The sequence below is a fragment of the Micropterus dolomieu genome, linkage group LG20 (assembly GCF_021292245.1).
Source record: "Micropterus dolomieu isolate WLL.071019.BEF.003 ecotype Adirondacks linkage group LG20, ASM2129224v1, whole genome shotgun sequence".
In the NCBI taxonomy this organism is placed as follows: Eukaryota; Metazoa; Chordata; class Actinopteri; order Centrarchiformes; family Centrarchidae; genus Micropterus; species Micropterus dolomieu.
The window spans coordinates 20,061,437-20,082,384 of record NC_060169.1 but is presented as its reverse complement, the minus strand read 5'-3'; the positions used below and the strand labels follow the sequence as shown (position 1 = coordinate 20,082,384).

General features: G+C 39.6%; 2 protein-coding genes across 6 annotated transcripts; both read right to left on the bottom strand.

The window, feature by feature from the left end:
* Window positions 1-62: 62 nt before the first annotated feature.
* tradd (tnfrsf1a-associated via death domain) lies at window positions 63-9,775 on the bottom strand. Of its 4 annotated transcripts, none has more exons than XM_046033418.1 (5): window positions 9,640-9,775; window positions 4,498-4,651; window positions 4,082-4,362; window positions 2,963-3,110; window positions 63-825 (listed from the first exon to the last, which is right to left on the bottom strand). In XM_046033418.1, the coding sequence occupies exons 2-5, from the start codon at window positions 4,646-4,648 to the stop codon at window positions 527-529; spliced, it is 879 nt and encodes a 292-aa protein (XP_045889374.1). In that variant the 5' UTR covers window positions 4,649-4,651; window positions 9,640-9,775; the 3' UTR covers window positions 63-526. The 4 variants fall into 4 exon arrangements, with proteins under 4 accessions (XP_045889374.1, XP_045889375.1, XP_045889376.1 ...); XM_046033419.1 differs by lacking the exon at window positions 9,640-9,775 and adding an exon at window positions 9,489-9,615; XM_046033420.1 differs by lacking the exon at window positions 9,640-9,775 and adding an exon at window positions 9,322-9,439.
* Window positions 9,776-11,866: 2,091 nt separating this feature from the next.
* On the bottom strand, window positions 11,867-20,074 carry ogfod1 (2-oxoglutarate and iron-dependent oxygenase domain containing 1). Of its 2 annotated transcripts, none has more exons than XM_046032621.1 (13): window positions 19,796-20,074; window positions 18,229-18,374; window positions 18,102-18,148; window positions 15,856-15,956; window positions 14,036-14,152; window positions 13,864-13,955; window positions 13,645-13,773; window positions 12,992-13,105; window positions 12,833-12,912; window positions 12,491-12,741; window positions 12,283-12,411; window positions 12,138-12,196; window positions 11,867-12,043 (listed from the first exon to the last, which is right to left on the bottom strand). In XM_046032621.1, exons 1-13 carry the CDS (start codon window positions 19,953-19,955, stop codon window positions 11,882-11,884), a joined length of 1,587 nt encoding a protein of 528 aa, XP_045888577.1. In that variant the 5' UTR covers window positions 19,956-20,074; the 3' UTR covers window positions 11,867-11,881. The 2 variants fall into 2 exon arrangements, with proteins under 2 accessions (XP_045888577.1, XP_045888578.1); XM_046032622.1 differs by having other exon boundaries at window positions 12,503-12,741; window positions 19,796-20,071.
* Between the last annotated feature and the right edge of the window lie 874 nt (window positions 20,075-20,948).

Genomic DNA, 20,948 nt, shown 5'->3' with positions numbered 1-20,948 from the left:
AGGGAGAGATGGTAGAGAGGGAGGATTAACACTAAATTATACCTGAGGGAATTTTGACAAAATTATGTTTTCAGTTTTAATTACACTAATGCATCAAACACAACGTGAAGACTTTTTTTTACACAACCATTTAATTTGTATGAACCCATTTTGGAGAGCGAGAGAGAAAATCAGTAACCTTCAGTTGTGCACTCATTAGTGACGAGACCCAACAGGTCCCACTTCCACAAAAGACAAACACGACAGTTTAAACAGTGCATTAAACTCAAGACAGCATATTTGTTCAGTGATGGCAGATCATTTTATATAAATGGGAACAATAATCAATACTACTTATAATTGAAAAGCAAATCATGATATGACTCAGATCTCTTGTGTTCACATAACCTGTCTGAAACATGCACACACAGACACACAGGAATGATTTAAAAGTGAGGACAACAGACAACAAGAACAAACATACTGTATGTGAAAGCAGACAGTAGAGAGGACCTGTCCCCTCAGTTTTCACAACTCGTGCACAGAGTTACTCTCGTGGCTGTATGTCCAGAATATTTTCAGCCAGGCTGGTGAGTTTGCAGTCCACCAGTGCTTTGACCAGCCGGCTCAGCTTGGCCGCTCTCCCTTCCGCCTGGATGAAGCGGCTGAGCAGCTGGTAGGCTTGCTCATAGAGCCCTTCTCTCTCGTACTCGTAGGCCAGGTTGTCTATAGCCGGACCCTTCAGAGCCCGACAGCTCTTCCCCAGGGCCCTCCCTACATGCTTCCACTGACGGCCCACTCCGTTAGAAAAGCTCTGAACATCTGCCGCTGTCAGCATTCGGTCCTCTGACGGGCCACAGGACAAAGGGTGAAGGAAAAAACATTAATGTAAATTATCCTTAATTGTGATAACATTAATTTTGAGTTTGTAAACAAATGTGTAAACAGTAAACATTTCTATTAATAACTTACAGACTTGCTAAGCACCTTAACATCAACAGGATGTTTTATATACATTAGGCCTTACTCATTCTTTTGTCAACAGGAGCTGTTGCTCAGTCTCTGTTTATCATTTAATCTAATGTCTCTGAAGCATTAAAACAGCATTAATTGATTTTTTGGGCCACTTGGGGACAGGGATACAAACATGTTATCACGTTGTTATGGAGAACACGTTGGCAACCGGTTGCTATTTACACATCCAGCAGAAGAGCAGCAACATTAGCATTTATTTGGAGTCGTGTTTGTGTCTACCTGTCCAACATTTTCTCTCCTTTTAGCACTGACTTGGTCCCAGACAAATCCTGAGGGAAATACCTGACTCTTTAGCTGCTAAATGCTCCACTATGTTCACCAGCTTGCCGTACAGTGGGTTTTATCAGAGGTCTTCAGCTGAAAACAGCGCTGATGAGAGCGGTGAAAATGAACTTAACAGAGGTGAGGGATGGTTCTCTGTGGGTGTTGCCACTACAAGCAACACCTTTCACATTACCTGTAGTCATTTAATCTATTGTTAAAACAAATACATTGATTAGTGCAGCTTTATGGTTGTAAGTGTGTGTGAATGACAGACAGAATGGGAAAAAATATGCTTAGACATTTCAGTAAATATCACTGGTGGCATATTTTTCCCACTTCCCCATCAAAAGCACCAACACCACTTACCAAATCCCAAGTGACAAAGCTAACGTGAGCTTTGGTTTTTAATTAATTAATTAACTGTTGGGAAGCTCCATTTTGTTTCAGTGTCCCTCTAAAGGGAACAATATCCTTATTTAACTTACAAGACTGAGGAAGTGCGACAAGTTTCATAGCTTGAAGCCTTTTTAAGAAAAAGTCACCACATTTTTTTCCACAGTAGAGTTCATATAGTAGCAGCTACTTCGGACTATATAGGGTTTACAAATGTGGTCACCTAGCGAGTGACTGAAAGAGATTAGTGCTACCAAATATTCATTTAAAATTGCATTTATTTGGTCATGCATAAATTTAAAGTGTGCATTTACAGAAATGAATTTGTAATTAATTGATCTGTTTTTTTATTTCAAATTTGTTGTACTCGCTATGAAAGCAAGTTTCATAATTCAGATTAAACTTGAAACCAGGGCAGCTGCTGCTGGAGGCCTTGGAGGAGGCACTTAGGGAGCAGAAGTCCCTCATGCTCAGATACAGTAGTGCGTCTGAGGGAGCTGAATCTAAATTTACTGAAATAAAATCTTTAATTACTCAATTAGAAAATCTGATTAACTTTCAAGTCTTTATAATGCCTCCTCAGCTAATTAACAGTTCAGTATGGGGTCGACAAATTTAAATCAATGCAATCCAAAGACATCATCTGCTGGTCCTGATATCAACCCATAGACTTACCTTCAATTTATAAAAGGTTGGATTAGAGTTGGCTGACAAAAAGCACTGAATTCGCATGCTGTCAGAAAATGTAACACAAGACCATCATTACGCAAAGTTGTGGAACAGAATGAGTTTGGCAACTTCTTGCACTAAATCTCAGACGTTCAAAACAATACATCCTCTAGATTGTACAACTCTGCAGCAATGACACAGTTGTTGCAAGAAGAAAAATGGCAGGCCGATGCTCACTGTCATAGTTTATACGTATATTACAAGCAAGTTTCTTATCTCACTCCATAATTTCACTCTATTATCTCAACACACATTGTTGAATGAACTGAAACTAATGGCTGCCTCAAAGATAGGAAATCCATTTTAAAAAACATGGTACACTTTGGGAAATGGCTGAAATGGCTGTGAAAACAAAACACTGTATGGTCATTTAAAGTCAGCAGCATGGTTTCTTCGCTATTTCTCACTGAACCGTGTGCTTCTGGTGAATCTAATAAAACGCACAGAGCAACTCAAAAGGAAGGGGAAAACCCTACCTATCTGATATAAAGGCTATTTTAATCTCTATTGTGACTTACAGACTACACAAGACTTGAAAGTAGAAAAATTCATCTTGACTCACCAAACTTTCTATTCTGAAACTCGAAGTCGTTGCTGGGGTCCGGAAGCCCTTCCTGCTTGTTGGCGGCAGACTGCGAGGCAGGACCGCGGGCTTGATTCTGCAGCTGCTGCTCCAGATGATCAATCTCCTCATCGCGCAGGCGCTCCGGCTGACACAAAATGACAAAGATCACTTCAATTGAAAAATATAAATGAGAACATTTAACTGATTTAACTGATGTTCCTCCTGCCACCCACAGGACTCATGTTCTATGGTTTTGCTGGTTTCTTTTTTTGAGCTATTTATTCATCTACCTGTCAAGAAATCATGTTTTTGCAGTTAGCATGCAGAAAATCTAAATACTTAACATTTTACACCAACATGAAATAACAAAATGCATGTCAATGTCAGTGAAACTGCAAATTTAGAAAGACAATTAAACTTCTCAAAGAGAACAAAATTGTTTGAAAATCTTGTCCCACCACCATCTGCAATTTATTTAAATCTTTTGCCATTATGAGCTATAGCTTGTTCCCATACTGAAGTAGGTATTTTGAGAAAACGTTAAATGGTGCCTTGTGTGAGAAGGGAAAATATTCAGCCAAACAAACTGGACTGATCCATTATAGTATTTCTGTTTTATTATATTTTTTGTGGAACTGGGATATTTATTCTTGAATATGTTTTTCACAACTGGTTTTGTTTTTTATAGTGCTTGGCACAGCTAAACAGAGTGCAACCAGAGATTCAAATACATCCGAGGTTGTCCTCAATGACAGCTGTTCACAAGGAATAACCAATAAGTGCTTATTATTCGATATAAAGAATGGGGAGGTCATCTTCCTCCATTTCTAGTTAGCTACCTAGCTAAGTTCATGAAAAACAGCAACAAGCATGGATGAGATCAACACAGTTATACGTCTTACAGAAATAACAACTTGACTCGTTTCTTTGATCAATGTGATCTAGTGAGAGGTTAGGATGAAAAAAATCAGCTAACATGAACACATAAGGCTGAATGAATGACGTGAAATGAAATGGCTGTCTGATTATCGGAGTACCAACCACTTGAAAATTTGAAATACTGGAGCTTCCTCTCAAAATTCCCAAAAAATAGACAAACAGAAACATCCAGTTTACCTGTGACAGGTGGATGTGTTGTAGGCAAAGTTCCAGCTTGTCCAGATAGAGATCCAGGATGTGTGTGCTGGCTTTGAGCTGGGTTTCCACTGCGAGCTCTTGGGGAAGAGCAAGAAGCCGGCAGGCATGTTGGGAGAGGGACTGGCGCACCGTTCCAGAGCTGTAGCTCTCGAGGAACTGCTGACATGTTGCCACGTCCACAAACTTCACCTCCACCCCCAGAAAGGGATCAGCATCATGGACCTTAAGTATCTCATAACCACCCAGACCTCCAGCAGAATCTGACCATGAAAAATACTCATTCATAAGTGTGACATCCAAGAAAATACATATTTGTCTTTAGTTATTATTTGGGAACCAATTTGTCTAAATTGGCATGCTAGATAAGCCTTTTAGAACCCAGCTAGAGCGCTCACCTGTAAGTGTCAGCTTAATGACTTTGAAAATGATGAACTTTCCCTGCTGGTCTTTGTAGAGAGAGAGCAGGTTCACACCAGGACAGAGCGACTGCAGAAACATGACCGCACATCCTGTCCATGGCCCACGATCCAAAGACTTGTCTGCCATTCTCTGAAGTTTGACACATACAGTACATGTTTTCAAGGGTGAGCAGACAACATCAAAGGACCTTCTATCTGATGTGCAAAGACAAGTCTACAAAGAAAGTGAAAGTATAGACTGATGAGATAAAGCCGAGCGACTGTAAAATATCCTCGAACATCATTCACAACAACGCTGAACTCAAGCACTACAGGTGCTTACTTATCAAGTTATCAAATAGCCTCCTGTAGAATTGGGAGTTGTGAAAGTCAAGAAGTCTCATTGCCTTCAAAGACAAACCAGGATGCTTTCCATCACCAGGAAATGCTTAAGATTAAATTCAATGTCCTCCAGGGAAGTCAGGGTTCTAGGTAAATCCTTCCATTCAAGAGTCAAACACTGATTTCTCTGGATTCTCCTTCACAGTATGTATGACTATGTGGAGTGTTTTTTTTAGCTCTGTCTCTTTGTTATGTTGTGTATTCAGCGCTCAGTGAACCGTTGAGTGGACTCAGAATGTAAGCTGTTTTCCTCTGCGTACATTTGTAACAGCTGTTTGACTTTATATTGCAACATAGAGTCAATAATATAGTTTAATACTATAGTATTATTCCATCTCTCTTGCGTAAAGTGGGATTAATCAATAGGATTGACTGTAATATAAATGACTGCTTTTATTGCTCCTGCTATAACTCATTTAAGGATTTCAGAGAAGGGCTATTATTACATAATACTAGAACAATTTCACATGATATCATGAGACCTAAATAAACCTAAAACCCACAAAGATCAACACTGCAAAGGATTAGGGATGGAGCAATTCACAATTTTCATGATTACATTCAGTGTTTTATGTAAGCATGACAACTTTATACAATTTCATTGGAACAAAAATAAGTAGTACATTTTATTATATCATCATTTAGCGGTTTAACATTTCAAGACACAGGTAGTGTGGTTTCTATGGGACAAAGTGGAACCATTTAAGTCATTTTCAAGCAAAGTTGCCAAACATTCACTGGCCTGGCTTCTTACATGTGAGAATCTCCTGTTTTCTGTTATTGTAAATTGAATATCTTTTGTCTGTTGGTCAAACCAAACCATCTATTTCATCATCAGTTGTGATATGCACTTTTCACTAATTTCTGCCTTATTACAGACTAAAAAAAAAAAAAAAAAAACGTGTGGTGACAAAATCAGTTGTATTTGTCATAATCTTCTGACTACTTGAGCAAAATATAACCTCTCCAAATTGACCTGCCTGGATGAAAAATGTTCTCACAATAAAAAAAATAGGTCGATATCGGTAATATACACACTGTAAATGTGAAATCATTATTTTTTTCAAGTTTAAAGTCTGATTTTTGCTCCTGAGTGAAAGTTGAAGAAACAACATGGTTAATTTTGGTTTTTAACTTTTCTTTATGGTCAGAACATGATAGGCAAAACATTTCACTGATCATTTCACCAATCTGAGGTAGAACATTCAAAAAACATTTATTCAACAAATATTCATGAGCAAAATTATGTAAAACATTTTTCACTGCTTTTTCCTCAACAAAATAAATCTTATAGAAAAACAAGTGTTGATTTGTTTGTAATTCAAAATAATAAAATTGAACATTTGTTATATTCTTATTGAGGAAAATTTTATCACGATAACTATCATTATTGTTTAATTGCCCAGCCCTACCAATGACAACCAAAAGCAGTTAAAACCACTTCTTTCCTAGTGGTCCCTGGTTGTTGTGGCCTCAGTCCACTTTACCCCTTTTACCCTAGCCTCCTTTTGAAACCCTCATTACATAAAGACATTTTTAATCTGAGTCCTCCCCTCCCCCAGTCCAGCCCTAACTCCTGTATTCTGAATGAAGCACTGAGGCCCTCGGGCTCACTCTTGGTGTTGTCTCCATGCACCAACACGAGAGCGCTCTGCATGGAAAGAGCATCCTCTGAGCTGGATTATATGCATGTCCACATATTTCACTAAGACACAGTGTACTTGGCCACTGGGCCTACAGGAATCTCCACAACTTAGCCAGTGTGTAATATGCTATCTATCTACCGGTACTCTGAAGTACACTGTGAGATTTGTTCACCAGCTGTATGAGGATTAAGTGATCATCAGGAGCTTAAAATATATCATTTAGCTTTTGCTGCCAAAAGGCAACCTCTAGTATTCCCTGGACAGCTCGTCTGACATTTAGGTGAAAAGAAAATGTTTGATTCATGGATGTGCTTCCACAAATTAGTCATTTTACCTTTTTGCGATGTGCTCGTTTCAGCCTGTCTACAGTGCTTTAAAGCTCCATTTGTAAACTAAACAGACCCGTAGATGATGTCTTGAATTAAAGGAAACCCACATAGTGTAATAAACTGTAGGGTATCACTAAGGAATATTTTGTGTGTCAGTTAATCTGTTCTGTAATCATTTAGTCTATTAAGTATCACATCTTCTGTTCAAAAAAATGTTCAAATTTATTTTTGACATATAATAGAATAACTTGTTCAATTAGCTCTATCATTTATTCATATCCATGGAATTTAGAGAGAAGTGAATCCACAGCCATTGTGGAAAATAAAATCAAAACATGTTGACATGAAGTTGCCCTTCTTGTGTTTACAGTAAACATCTGAAAATCCAAGAAACAAGAAGAGGTCAAAAGTGTCATCTTCTACTTTACACACTTACTTCTTGTCTGAATGTTTACTAAATATAAATGCCCTGCACACCAGCACAGGCATTTCCAGTTATACTGAGAGAGTAGATCTGTGCTCATTATACAGTATATCTCACAACACCAAAATTAATAAACAAAATAAACAGAATTTCTATTAGTGGTGGTCAACCGGTACGGGTTTATCAGTGGCTGATGCAGATATTTAGAGAGCAGGGCGAGAGATAATATACATCAGGAATGCAAACTTACAAATCACGGATGAAAAAGGTTACAAAGACTTGCAGTCCCCACCCACCGCCTGAACTCCACTTGCTTAGCCTTTTCAAATGTTATCAACCTAATGGATTAAATTTTGATAGTGAAACCAGTCAGCGGGGGTTTGTCCACCGTTTTACTTGTTTTGCTAGTAAAAATTGGCAATGCTACCACGCGTTGCAGAGACGTGTAGTTACATTTTTGGGGAGGTACGCTTAGCCGAGCAGGCAACGATGGATGTGGATTTGACGCAAATGTATAATTCAGGCTTAAGACAGTCAATCTAACGTTTAGAAAAGATGATGGTGACTGAGGAACTTTATGGCTCTAAACTAACTTTTTCACCACCTTCCCAAAACTCCCAAAGGGGGCAAGCTAACGTCGTTCTATAGCAGAGGCTTCCTGCAGATGTGTCCGCAGACATTTTTTGTTTATCGGCCTTGTGAGTGCTGGCATTTGGGTTGATGCTGATTATCTCAAAATATCAGATACCGGCCCGATTAATCAGTATATCACTAATACAATGGCTGAAAACCAAACCAACATGGATGCCTCACATCAGTCCATCTTTCAATGTTATTAAACTCTACATTTAATGATTACAGTGCTACATTGTCTATACACCGAACTGTAACCACATGAATGCCCTGCGCTGTCTTGCAATGTGAATGCTTGCAAGTCATAAACATCAGGTTAAAGTTGGATCTATTCAGGGAATTGCAGGACGTTAGGTAACGTCATGTACTACTATGATAGAGGTGTAAGTTTGTTGTACCGTGCTGTAACAGGAGAGTGAGGGAGATGTCGGCCTGTACAGTCTTCAGAAGAGGTCTATTTAGGCACACTACGTGTAAACACCTGCGTAGGTGGACCATGGGTGTGGGGGGCTTTAAGGATAGGTTCTCCTTTTTGAAATTGGTCTTAAAATAATACGCAAGGGTATATATATACATAAAAAGGGTTATTGGTCGGTGTAATTGTTCCTCCTGCCCACATTGGCCACAAAAAACGCATTCCTTATTTTTTGACAAACGTGGTAAGTGAAACAACAAATTACAACCTAGAAGAACCTAAAATACTTGTATAGGTAATTGTAGTGTGCTGACATAATTAGCACAAAACAAAAAAAGCAAAGTGGCCAAAATGATGTGGCTCCAGCTTGTGTGGGATGTCTTTGCAAAAATGATTCTGAAGTTTCCTTGCTGAGCTGCAGAGGAGAGAGAGCAACACAGAGGGGTTCTTCAAATCAAGACTGCTCCTTTGCAACATATCCAAAAAATGTTTCCAGCTCAGACTGCTGAAACCTCCTGTTAACTGAACTTTAGCACAGAATGAGGACTGTGGATCCAAATACACGTGTCGAGGGGATATTTTTAAAGCCAGTGTGAACAAGAGGAACAGCTACAGTGACTATCAATGCTTTTAATGTACAAAACAGGTGAACCTACCATTTAAAAGGATGGTAGCTTTTGCAAAACTACTTGTGTTGTAGAGCATCACATTGTCAGGTCTAGTGTCCTTTCCAAAAACCAATCCAATCGCTGCTAAAAAATATTGTGTGCTGTATTTATGGGGATGTAGATTTATTCATAACGCCTCGGTCCAGCCAGATTAAACTATAATTCCACGGTTATTTAATGTCAAAGTGATGCATCGTTTTGCCAAGACACGTACTAGGAATTTTAAAAAGCCAAATGAGTGGCTGCTACGCGACTCATACGTGCAGATGACTTTCTGTTAAAACACGACAAGTTGTCTAGTTACCTGCCACAGGTGTGAATGGTTTATCAAGAGTGTTGTAGCAGCAATGCAGTTTGATTCGACCAACCGGAGACAGGGGGGGGGAAATCGCAAAATTGTGTTAAAAAAAAAAATCTTTTACAAGGAGGGTTATTGTTTGAGTACAGTTCGTGTTGGTAAACCTCACGTACAGTAGACACAGCCGTTAAACTTCGGCGACGGTACGACAAAACGGACTGCTGAAGTGTTTACCGGACTGCTAAAAGACACGGCACCAGGCTAACACGGTTTCTACCTTCTCATTCTTCGGTTTCACTGTGAAGTAAGTCGGTACAAACTTACCTTAAAACTTTGCTATATTGTTCGGGGACGCTTCCTCCTGAGTGATCACACCCACTGACGCCGTCACAACTTCCTGGCCTCCCATTGGCTGAGCGGAAATCAAAGAACGCTCTGATTGGTGAAAATCTACATGCCGCTTGGACAAAATGTCATGACAGGAAGGAAGTGGTTGGTTTTTTTTTAATGTAGGTCAAAACATTTCAGCTACATATCCTATAAAATGAACATTTCCCTTCCCGGTTCCTTACCACTGAAAGATAATAATTAATATAAGGGGTAAAACTGATGAGACTTAAAAACAATTAAATAAAGGAAGTGGTTAAAATCAATGACTGGGATTGGTTGAAATCAGTGGTACTGTAATTTATGGCAACACAAAACTGTCCATTTTAACGACTAAATCGATTTTATCCACTTTGCTGTGATAGACCTACATGCTTCTGTTTCTGCAGAGTATTGGTCCTCACTGTTTTTATATAAACTGTTTGTATTCATCTTAACAGGCGGCTGTAAACAAGCTTCTGAAAAAACATACAAAATGTAAAGCAGGTCAGATCATATAATTAAATTAATAACTGAGGTCATTCAGCAAGAAAAAATGCCAGAAAAGCTGCTGGTTCCAACTTGTCAGACAAGAGGGTTTTTAGTTTTTCCCTCTGTTTTATATCATTATAAAATAAATAGTCAGAAAAAAACAAGCAACTTTTAAGATGGCACTTTTGAAGCCTTTGTAAACACATTACAGTATGCAGTTAATTAAGACTCTTCAGCTGATCCTGAATGCTGCAGCACCTGTTCTGACAGGAACCAGGAAGAGAGATCATATTTCTCCTGTCTTAGCTTCTCTGCATTGGCTTCCTGTAAAATCCTGAAATAAAATTTAAAATCCTTCTTCTCACCTACAAAGCTCTTAATGGTCAGGCACCATCCTATCTTAAAGCGCTCAAAGTACCTTACTACCCCACCAGAGCACTGCGCTCCCAGAATGCAGGGTTACTTGTGGTTCCTATAGTCTCCAAAAGCAGAATGGGAGCCAGAGCGTTCAGCTATCAAGCTCTTCTCTTGTGGAACCAGGTTCCAGTTTGGGTTCAGGAGGCAGACACCATCTCCACATTTAAGAGTAGGCTTAAGACTTTCCTCTTTGATAAAGTTTATTGTCAGGGCTGGCTCAGTTGATTCCTGAACCATCCCTTAGTTATGCTGCTATGGGCCTAGACTGCCAGGAGACTTTCCATGATGCCTTGAGCTCCTCTCTCCTCCTCTTTCTCTCCCTCTGTATGCAACCTCATCCCATTAATGCATGTACTGAAGTAAGGGATACACTTTTGAATAAAATAGGCTTTTTAAAAATCTCCTTAAAATGAAATAATTTGTATAGTTGTGCATCTCTTTGATCATAAGAATAATTTCACCACTGTCTGACATAAATCAAAACATATTAGCATTATCCTTCAATGTAAAAGTTATCTTCCAGCTTATACTCCATGATTTTGGAACCAGAGGGTGTTTTTTTTTTTTCCAAGCATGTGCAAAGACTATTTACACACAGCAAACCAAACTGTTTCATCATGTTTCCATTAGCAGCTGGACAGAGCTGAAGTTAAGAAACAAATTTGTGTTCATTTCCTTGTCTTCCAAGATGGTTATCTGACTACACTTTGATTACAATTTAAATGTTAGACAAGAATCACAAAGACTGTTCTACTACTGCTTTTGTTTCAATAAAATGGGTGCCCCCCGTCTGATCTGAGAGAGGAAAGGTCGGGGGGAGAGCGGTCTCATCCCATCTACTTGTCTTCTCACACTCACACACACAGGGATTGAGTCAACTGCAATAACAATACCAGTGCCCATTGTTCAGTTTGTAATTTTCTTAAAATGAACATGCATTAAAAGGGAGCAATCTAATGTTACTGAAAAACCTCAGCAAACCGTTACAGGACTGAGAATTTGCAAATGGGTATGACTGAACAATATTAAAACTTTATTGAATTCAACTTCTTCTGTTTAAGCCTTCCAAGAGTAACTGGTGCTCATGCAATAATCAAGGGTTGGCGGTTCAATCCCCAGCTCCATCTGTTCACATATCAAAGTGTGCTACACTGACCTCAAATATTTGTGAATATGTTTGTGGTATGTTCTGTTCTCAGGTTGAAATTTAAAATTATATGATGAATGAACTCAAACACTTCAGGAAGATGAAACAAAGAGGTCATGAAACCCACAAGATAGATAAATATTTTTATTCATAGTACACAAAAGAGAAATCATAAAATGTTCTGCAGGCAGGGCTGTCAGCAGAATCAGAGGAGCTTTTGTGGTTGACATGTTTGACAAATTTGAGGGTTTCTTTGTCTCTGTAGACGAGGGCAAGGGAATTGTCCTCTGGATACACGGTCAGAAGCTGCAGAGGAGGAAACCAAAGGAATTATGGTAATCACTCAAGTATGGAACACACATTGTACACAATTACACTTTGTACTGTGATCAACACTCACCTCTTCATCCTCTTCATTAGCAACATAACACGTGAAGCCCCCAAACTCTGACTGCCAGTCTATGAAAGACAAAGTTTGTTACAGTCACAGTATTGACTGAGAATTTGTTGTGTGTGTGTGTGCGCATCCATGTATGTCGACTCACCCTTACAGCCAAAAGGCAAAACAAGGTCCAAAGCATACTCTGCTTGTGCCGCCTCTGCATCATGCAACAGAGTGTAGCCACCATGAGACCATCGACGCAGTTCACCACAACACACAGGTGTGCTCAGTTCTGAGGACCAAACAAAGGTTAACACACACACACACACACACACACACACACACACACGTGGCTGAAAAGACAGACTCACTCTGACACGCACCCTTCTCTCTGCTTGTATTCGCTGACGGTGACTCGGACGAAGAACCCGTGGCCTCTCCGCCCCGGACGTCCTCTTTCTCTTCATCTTTACTCTCATCGTCGTCATCAGCAGCACACAGGTAGTGCAATCGAAGGCCAGTGAAGTTAGAGAGAAGCAGGAAGAAAGCCTCTGAACGAAGCAGTTCCCAACATGCGCTCACACACTGTGGTAGGGTGTCCAGAGAAGCCACTTCATGGCATCTAAATGAATAAAAATACAGCGCATGTCTTATAAATCGCACAAAAAAGTTAAATGACAAACAAGTGAAATGATCTGTGAAACATGCCCTACCTCTTGTTGGGCGGACCTCTCTTAGTCCACTGAATTTGAGTGAGTCTCAGTGCTTCACTCACCTCCCGGTACTTCTCCTCCTGAGGACAGACACCTAATCAGCCAACAGGAATGAGTGGACACGTGCAAGACAGAAAAAGGTGCTAGGCAAGAAGTTACCTTGAGAAAATCTTTGAGCTGAATTTCAGAGCTGTCCTCAAACTCCTCCTGAATCTGCTCTTGATAGGATATGTCCAGGTAGACTGGACTGACCCACTCCAGCAGCAACGTTTCCTGTGATGAGCATTGCAAACACATGTCAGCAGGAATGCAGGCTGTCTGTCAAAGGAATAGTTTGACATTTTGGGGAACACACTTATTTATTTTCTTGCTGAGAGTTACAGTAGATGAGAAGATGATTGATACCACACTTGCATCTGTCTGCAAAATATGAAATTGAAGCTTAGCTTAGGTCCTATTCAGGAAGTCACTGCACTTGGCCAAGAAATAATCTAAACTCCAGTAAAACTGAAACATGTTGTTTATACCCTTCGGTTTTTGTACAGATTAAACAAACAAGGTATAATTTGTTGATTATTGAGTTTTAGAGGTGCTGGAATGTGGATTTTGTTATATTTTGACAGGCCCAGGCTAGCCATTTCCTTTTGCTTCCAGTCATTATGCTAAGCTAAGCTAAGCAGCTGCCAGCTGAAGATTCCTATTGAATAGCCTGACTGTTGAAAGGAAAGTGTATCTTCCAACTATTCCTATAAAGATAAAGATAGAAGTAAATAAAACTGTATTCATCTTAGTGCACCTTTGACCAAACTCACATCTCTCGGTAAGTGTGGGCACCGTGGGATGGGGGCTTCTATGTGGCGAGGAGGACGCTCTAAAGATGGTCCGTGAAACCAGCCGCTCAGAGACAGACGACACTTGTCCTCTGTCAAAACCTCGGACACCTGGACAAACACAACACATGCTATTGATCTGCAACCAGAGCCGCTTTTTTGGTGCAACAGTGACGAAAAGGGAGGAGTGTCGATTCTTACTTGGTGAAAGGAGACGGGCGAAACTTCAAACAGGACAAGAGTGTTCAAAGAGGGTACGAGTGACTTCACAATACTCTGTGGTTGGAAATTACCTGAAGGCAAAAGATGAAGATTGCACAAGACTTTGGTTGTCTGAAAGCACAGAAATACACAGACAAAGTGGCAAACTCACTGTCTGTTGAGTAAAGATCGAGGGTTCCGCCATCGCTGCTCTGCCACGGAGGCACGAGATACAAGATGAAAGCAACGCGCCGCCCCTCCAATTCATCATCGTGACACAAAAGAACATCTAGAAACAAGAGAGAATGTTATTACAACCCCGTTTCCTAAAAGGTTGGCACGCTGTGTAAAATTTAAATCAAAATGAAATGTGATTTCATTCACATTCACATTCTTGTTTGATGTAGGGGATGTTCAGCTGCATATTTTGTGTTTCGTAATGCGGCAAACATTTTCAATGGGTGACAAATTGGGAATGGCACCCGCAATCTTTTCCTACTCAGCCATGCTGCTGTAATGCATACAGAATGTGGTTTGGCATTGTCTTGCTGAAATAAGCAGGGCCGTCCCTGAAAAGGACGTTGTCTACTTGGCAGCATATGTTGCTCCAAACCCTGTATATGTAGTTCAGCATTAATGGTGCCTTCACAAATGTGCAGGTTACCCATGCCATGTGCACTAATGCACCCCCGTACCATCATGGATGCTGGCTTTCACACTGTGCATAACAAGCCGGATGGTCCCTCTCCTCTTTTAGCCTGGAGGTTGTACCGTCCTCACGCACGGTCATCTAGTATTGGTTTTAGCATAATTTCAACAAGATGTTGGAAACATTCCTCAGAGACTTTGGTCCATATTGACATGATAGCATCAAGCAGTCGCTGCAGTTTGTCAGCTGCACATCCATGATGCAAATCTCCCGTTCCACCTCATCCCAAATGTGCTCTATTGGATTGAGATCTGGTGACTGTGGAGGCCAGTGGCGTACAGTGAACTCATTGTCATGTTCAAGAAACCAGTCTGAGATGATTTGAGCTTGGTGTATTATCCTGCTGGAAGTAGCCATCACAAGATGGGTACACTGGGTTCATAAAGGGATGGACATGGTCAGCAACAATAATCAGTTAGGCTGTCTTGTTTAAACGATGCTCAGTTGGTACCAAGAGGCCCAACATTTGCCAGACAATATCCACCACACCCTTACACCACCAGCACCAGCCTGAACCGTTGATACAAGGCAGGATGAATCCATGTTTCATGTTGTTTAAGCTAAATTCTGACCCTACCATCTGAATGTTGCAGCTAAAATTGAGACTCATCAGACCAGGCAACGTTTTTCCAATCTTCTATTGTCCAATTCTAGTGAGCCTGTGTGAATTGTAGCCTCAGTTTCCGGTTCTTAGCTGACAGGAGTCAGACCAGCCCGTCTGGCTCCAACAACCATGCCACATCCAAAGTCACTTAAATTCCTTTTCTTCCCCATTCTGATGCTCAGTTTGAACTTCAGCAAATTGTCTTGACCACCTCTACATGCCTAAATGCATTGAGATGCTGCCATGTGATTGGCTGATTAGCCATTTGTGTTGAACAAGTGTACCTAATAGTTTGTATATATACACACAATGAACAAAATTATAAACGCAACACTTTTGTTTTTGCCCCCGTTCATCATGAGCTGAACTCAAAGATCTAAGACTTTCTCTATGTACACAAAAAGCCTGTTTCTTTCAAATATTTTTCACAAATCTGTCAAAATCTGTGTTAGTGAAGACTTGTCCTTTGCTGAGATAATCCTGAGGTGGATGGATTATACAGGCGTGGCATATCAAGATACTGATCAGACAGCATGGGTACTCCACAGGTGTACCTTAGGCTGGCCACAGTAAAAGGCCACTCGAAAATTATATTATATTATATTATAATATATATATATATATATATATATATATAAAAATAACAGTCCTTCCAGCAATAATTTCAAACAAAGCTCACCTGTGTATTCATATCTGGCACAAGAAATATCCACTGTGGACTCCAGATCGACCCCCAACACGTCCCCGAGCCAGGAACGGAAACGCCCAAACAGTGCTGACCTGAAAATGTGAAATGCATTTCATTGTGCAGTAGTGTACTGTAACGACAGTCACTACAAAGCTGACCCTTTACCCTTGTATAAGCCTCGCCACACAGACAGATTATTGGACTGCTCAAACCTACCATGACATTTTGTTGTGACATAAATAATAGATGATCACAAGAGGAGGCCGTTGTTGTGTATCTAACTATGGTATTTATTCTCCAGGGCTGTATTTCTTCAGTAGGTGTATCACTGTATAATCACATATACGTACATATACGTAAGAAATTAGATGTTTCTCCACTGTAACCACAGCATATTATAATCAAAGTGAAAAAACTACACATTATTTCTAAATAAAGGAAAGGCTTTATACATTATTTTGTTATGTGGGTCATGTAGGAGTCTCAAAAGGTGTTAGTTTCGATTCAGACTTGACACCCAACTCATGTTGGTCCTGATTTATACAATGAGATGTTCATTCTTCTTGGAAGTGGTTCAAACACTGAACCTGTATGCAGGTTTGGCAGCTCTTACTGCTCCATAAAACAGCTTTGTTTCTAGTCATTTGTTTGGACGCCCCTATATTTATGACTGTTGTAATACCTTACAGTGTGCTAGCCTTGTGTTCACAGCACTGTAACCACACTGGAGAAGACACAGTCTTTCTGCCTTAACAAGGAGCACCTTGTGCTCACAGGTGATTAACTGCAGCTGGATCCATTTTCCATTACGTTTACTGTACAGCCCTACCATACCAAATGTGACTGCTACCTTTCAGAGTCAACAGCACTTAATGAGGAAAACATACTAATTAGGAGTCAGATGTAATCTCTGGCACCACCTGGTGGAGTCCAAAACGTCTCATAATCACTCGGTCCGCTTCTTATGCTGCTCACATTAAACAACTTATTTTCAACTACTTAACAATGCAGACAGTGATGACAAATTCTCCCTTGCTGATTTCTAGATGTGAAAAGCAATTCCCTCAAGAGATCTCTTTAAACACTAAATCTATGTCAAGTCTCTTTGTTGAATACCTTTGCAATATGCCATGTGTGACTGCAACATGCTCTCTCTAATTGTTTCAAAGACAAAAGCATTTAGAGGCTAAACCTTTGTTTAGACCTAATGTGTAGCACAAAATATACCCACACTGGGTTTACAACGCTGAAATCAGCACTGAGTAAAACGACAGGTGTCCTGAAAATTTGGGATGAGACACCACATGAGTAAGAGTGGTTTAAAGTGAGGCAGCTCATTTTCTCAGACAGGAATCACAGTATCTATCAAAACGGACAACCAAATGTGCTTAAATGTGATGCTTTTCATTTTGTTAGGTGGGGAAAAACAGCAGCAGAATAAGAATCCGAATAATGACCAACTAATAACATAAAAAATGTGCTTTATGTTATGGCAGAAAATTGTGTCCTCTTACATTTAATCTTTTATGTATAATCTTTTAATATTATTAGTAGTACCATTATTATTACTATATTATGTCTTCTTGATGTATATGTATTGTGTTTTTATCCCTAACTTTTCCTTCTTTTATACTCCTTATATTAGTCTGTCCACATTTACTAGGGTTTAGGTCAGAGCTGTGAGATTGTTTTGGTGTTTTCTCCCTCTTGTTGTTCCTCTCCTCTCCTGGAATGTTCATTCAAGGCTGGGAGAGGATCTCTGTTTCCCAAAACATAGAAACCTAGACGTTCATCTCTCAGGGACAGCTGTAGATCAGGTGGGACAGCTGTAGAGATTAATTGCCGTATTGGCGGTTCAATACCGATTCTTCAAATAAACAATAAGACACCAACTTGCTCCCCAAATTGTATGAAAATTGATTAATTGAGTCTACCAAAAGAACATAATGTGATGTCTATCAGAACAGACGAGCTGTAGTGTAAATGTGCATAAAAAGTACTTTTTTGGCTTGTGTCCTACCTGACAGAGAGCTACCTCACTTTTCTTCCACTTGTAGCAGCTCACACAGAGAGCAGCTCAAATTGTCAAAACACCAACCATTATCCACACTTTATTTTCTCTATATTTACCCTTGTTTGCTCAATAAGTCTGTTGCAAATAAAATAAAACTCATGCCAACATATATTAGGTCTGTCCAATACAGTAACCAAGCACAATAATACAAGCTATTTCCTACCTCAGTCCCGCAATATGCGGCTCCGTTCTCTTCCCCAGGTCATCTGACTGTATGGGAACAATGACAAAATGAAGACAACACCACAAACCTCCTGAAACAAATCGGATCAGATCAGTTCGATAGACACCTGTTTAAATTTGTACAGATCGTTTGACTTCTCGTGGAAGTTGAGCTCCAGCAGTTCACTCTGCAGGTTCTCTACGAAGGTCTCGCTGGCGAGGAAGTTCCTGATGACGCAGTGAGGGAAAGGGTGGCAGTCCAACTCCAGATCCCCTGCACACAAATAACAAAAGATGTTCACTAATAACTCGCTTCTGCTTTTAAAAAGGCTCTGCTAAAGTCTCGGGGCAGCTCCAGCCACAAAATCTAAACTTAACTGGAGTGTTAAGAAACAAACGCTTAACAAAAGAAATATAATTTGGGCCTAATAAAGAAGGCTGACACACACAAAAGTTACATGATACAACATACATATTTCATGTAAAAACAGAGAAAAAATGGTCCTCAACTCAGATCCAGTTGTTCAGCATATTAGAATGAATCAATCAATATCAATAATAATCATGATAAACGTGAAATCCTAAAAACTAGACTAGATTAACTGTGTTTTGAAAATATTCTTTAAGGTCAGAACTAGACAAACACTTGCCAAACAGAAGAACATTTCGCCAATCTGAGGTTGAACATTCAAAATAATTATAATAATTTTAAAACAAGTGTCAGTGACTAAAATTAAGTAAAATCTTTTTTCTGCATTTTTTCCATAACAAAATAAATACCTTATAAAAAAAAACAAGTGCTGATTTGTTTTGCAATTCAAATGAATTAAATCCAATATTTATAAACATTTGTTATATTGTTATTGAGGAAAGTTATATCGCAATAAATATCATTACTGTTTTCTTGCCCAGTCCAATTAGAAGGCAGAGTTGGCAAATATGTCAACTTAATAATGTGAGAGGGTGTAAATCTGTCTGCCATCAGAGATTATGTTGTAGACTTTTAATATCTCCAGACAATGATGCAAATCAATGAGCAGGACTGTTTGGTTACGATCCATCCATCGTCAACCGCTTATCCTGCATACAGGGTCGCGGGCAGTTTGGTTACGTTATCCATAAACAATTTATTTATTGATTCTTCAGAAAAATCAATATGTATTAATATTGTGATATAAAAGTACATATACTGTAGGAGTGGGTTTTATCCCTATCACCAAACCTACTATAAAGAAAACAATCACATTTAAACAAATAAAATGCAGACAATACCAAAATAACAGTAGAGACTGACCACCTGTCACATCTTTCTAAGTCGTTACTAAAATAGTGTCTTGCTGGACAAACTGTGGCTCAAACTAAATAAAAAACACCACCAAAACAAAACCTAACGCGGTCTTGTCATGGGCAGCTGGTGATGGTTTCAGCAGCTTGATCAGCCTGGTTTTCTATGTGCATTACTTCTTCAAAAGGTGCACTGTGCTTTGCTGTTGTTTTTATGATTTAACAGTATTTCACTGAGTCAAAGAGCAACGAGCCGAGACAAACCAGGACACAAAGCTACACAAACACTAACGAGCTCATAGCTGATTTACCCTGACTGACAGATCTGATCTCCGTCTCTGACTCAATAAGGTCCGCTTCTCCTCCTCCGACTGTCACATCATTATTTTTGTGGTTGCTTTCTTCACTGACCCTGGCTGTATTGAGTCCTCCGGCTCCATGCCTCCTTCACAGCTCTCGTCACCTGTCCGTCTTCTATAGCCGAACAAAGTTCAGCTGTTTCTTCGCAGTTCTTCTTCTTTTTCTTCTTCTCTGTTTTCTCACTCTCACCCGGCCGCCGTTTCGAGGCCATTGCACAAACTATCAGGAAACCGGGCAAACACGCAGTTTGTGAGGAGCTTTGACAGCATTCACATAAAATGTGTGCGGGTGTGAAACGGCCTGCTCGTCGCGGGTAAGTGACGTATTTCAAGCTGAGCCACTATACCCTGAGTTGAGTCTCCCAGGCATCATTGGAAAACTGACAAAAAAAACCCTTTCTATGTTAAATGTATCTTTAGAAATTGATTGGACAGATAAATCTCATTCTTAATTCAGCTTTGGGGAAAGATAAGGAATTAAATATATATTTTCTTGATTTTGCAAGAAACAATGTCAGAAAAACTATGAAAGATATCACTTCCTTAAAGTAAACGGATAATGTACCTTATTAGTAAATATGTTTCATAATACAGATTTAGTGAGAGACTACAGATCATCTGTTCCTTTAGTGTAATATCTTTGGTACCACTTGAACACACAAGTTTAATTAAAAGACAATGTACTCGTTTGCACATTTTACAACAGAAAATGTTACACTTGGATTGCTTTTGGAGAACACGGGTGTTGAGTTTCTCATGAAGAATTTATTCTTTTTGCCAAGTTCAAAAGTGAAAGTGCAATCTTGCTTGGCTGCATTTAAGAAAGAAAACAGACTTTTCTCAGAGATGTATCATATATTTAACTGGTGTTTCACTGTATCATTTATTTCTTCTAGTTTATGTTTTCGTGTTCAGTTCTTTCAACTCGCTGAGACAATCCAGTCTTTACTGTAGGAGTGCATACTCACACTCCCACTACTAAAGTCTGCAGAAATGAAGAATTACAAATTAAGTTTAAAGCAATAAACCTTTTTAAACTGTTGACTTTAACAATACTGTATAATAAAGTTGGCCATTGTGTGGCGGGATGACTCCATCATCCTGTTACCATAAAAAGGATAAGTGGTTTAGAGAATGGATCAATGTGTATTGTATCATACGCTCACACAGGCTACATTCTGAAAGTGAGCAAATTGTCAATTTTA

Coding starts and splice junctions, on each gene's coding strand:
- tradd (XM_046033416.1), bottom strand. Junction 3,111..4,081: donor AACACATCCACCTGTCACAG/GTAAACTGGATG, acceptor ATTTTGTGTCAG/CCGGAGCGCCTGCGCGATGA. Junction 826..2,962: donor GTTTCAGAATAGAAAGTTTG/GTGAGTCAAGAT, acceptor GTGGCCCGTCAG/AGGACCGAATGCTGACAGCG.
- ogfod1 (XM_046032621.1), bottom strand. CDS start 19,955: ATGGCCTCGAAACGGCGGCCGGGTGAGAGTGAGAAAACAGAGAAGAAG. Junction 13,774..13,863: donor CGCCCGTCTCCTTTCACCAA/GTAAGAATCGAC, acceptor GTGTTTGTCCAG/GTGTCCGAGGTTTTGACAGA. Junction 12,913..12,991: donor AGCTCAAAGATTTTCTCAAG/GTAACTTCTTGC, acceptor GTCTGTCCTCAG/GAGGAGAAGTACCGGGAGGT.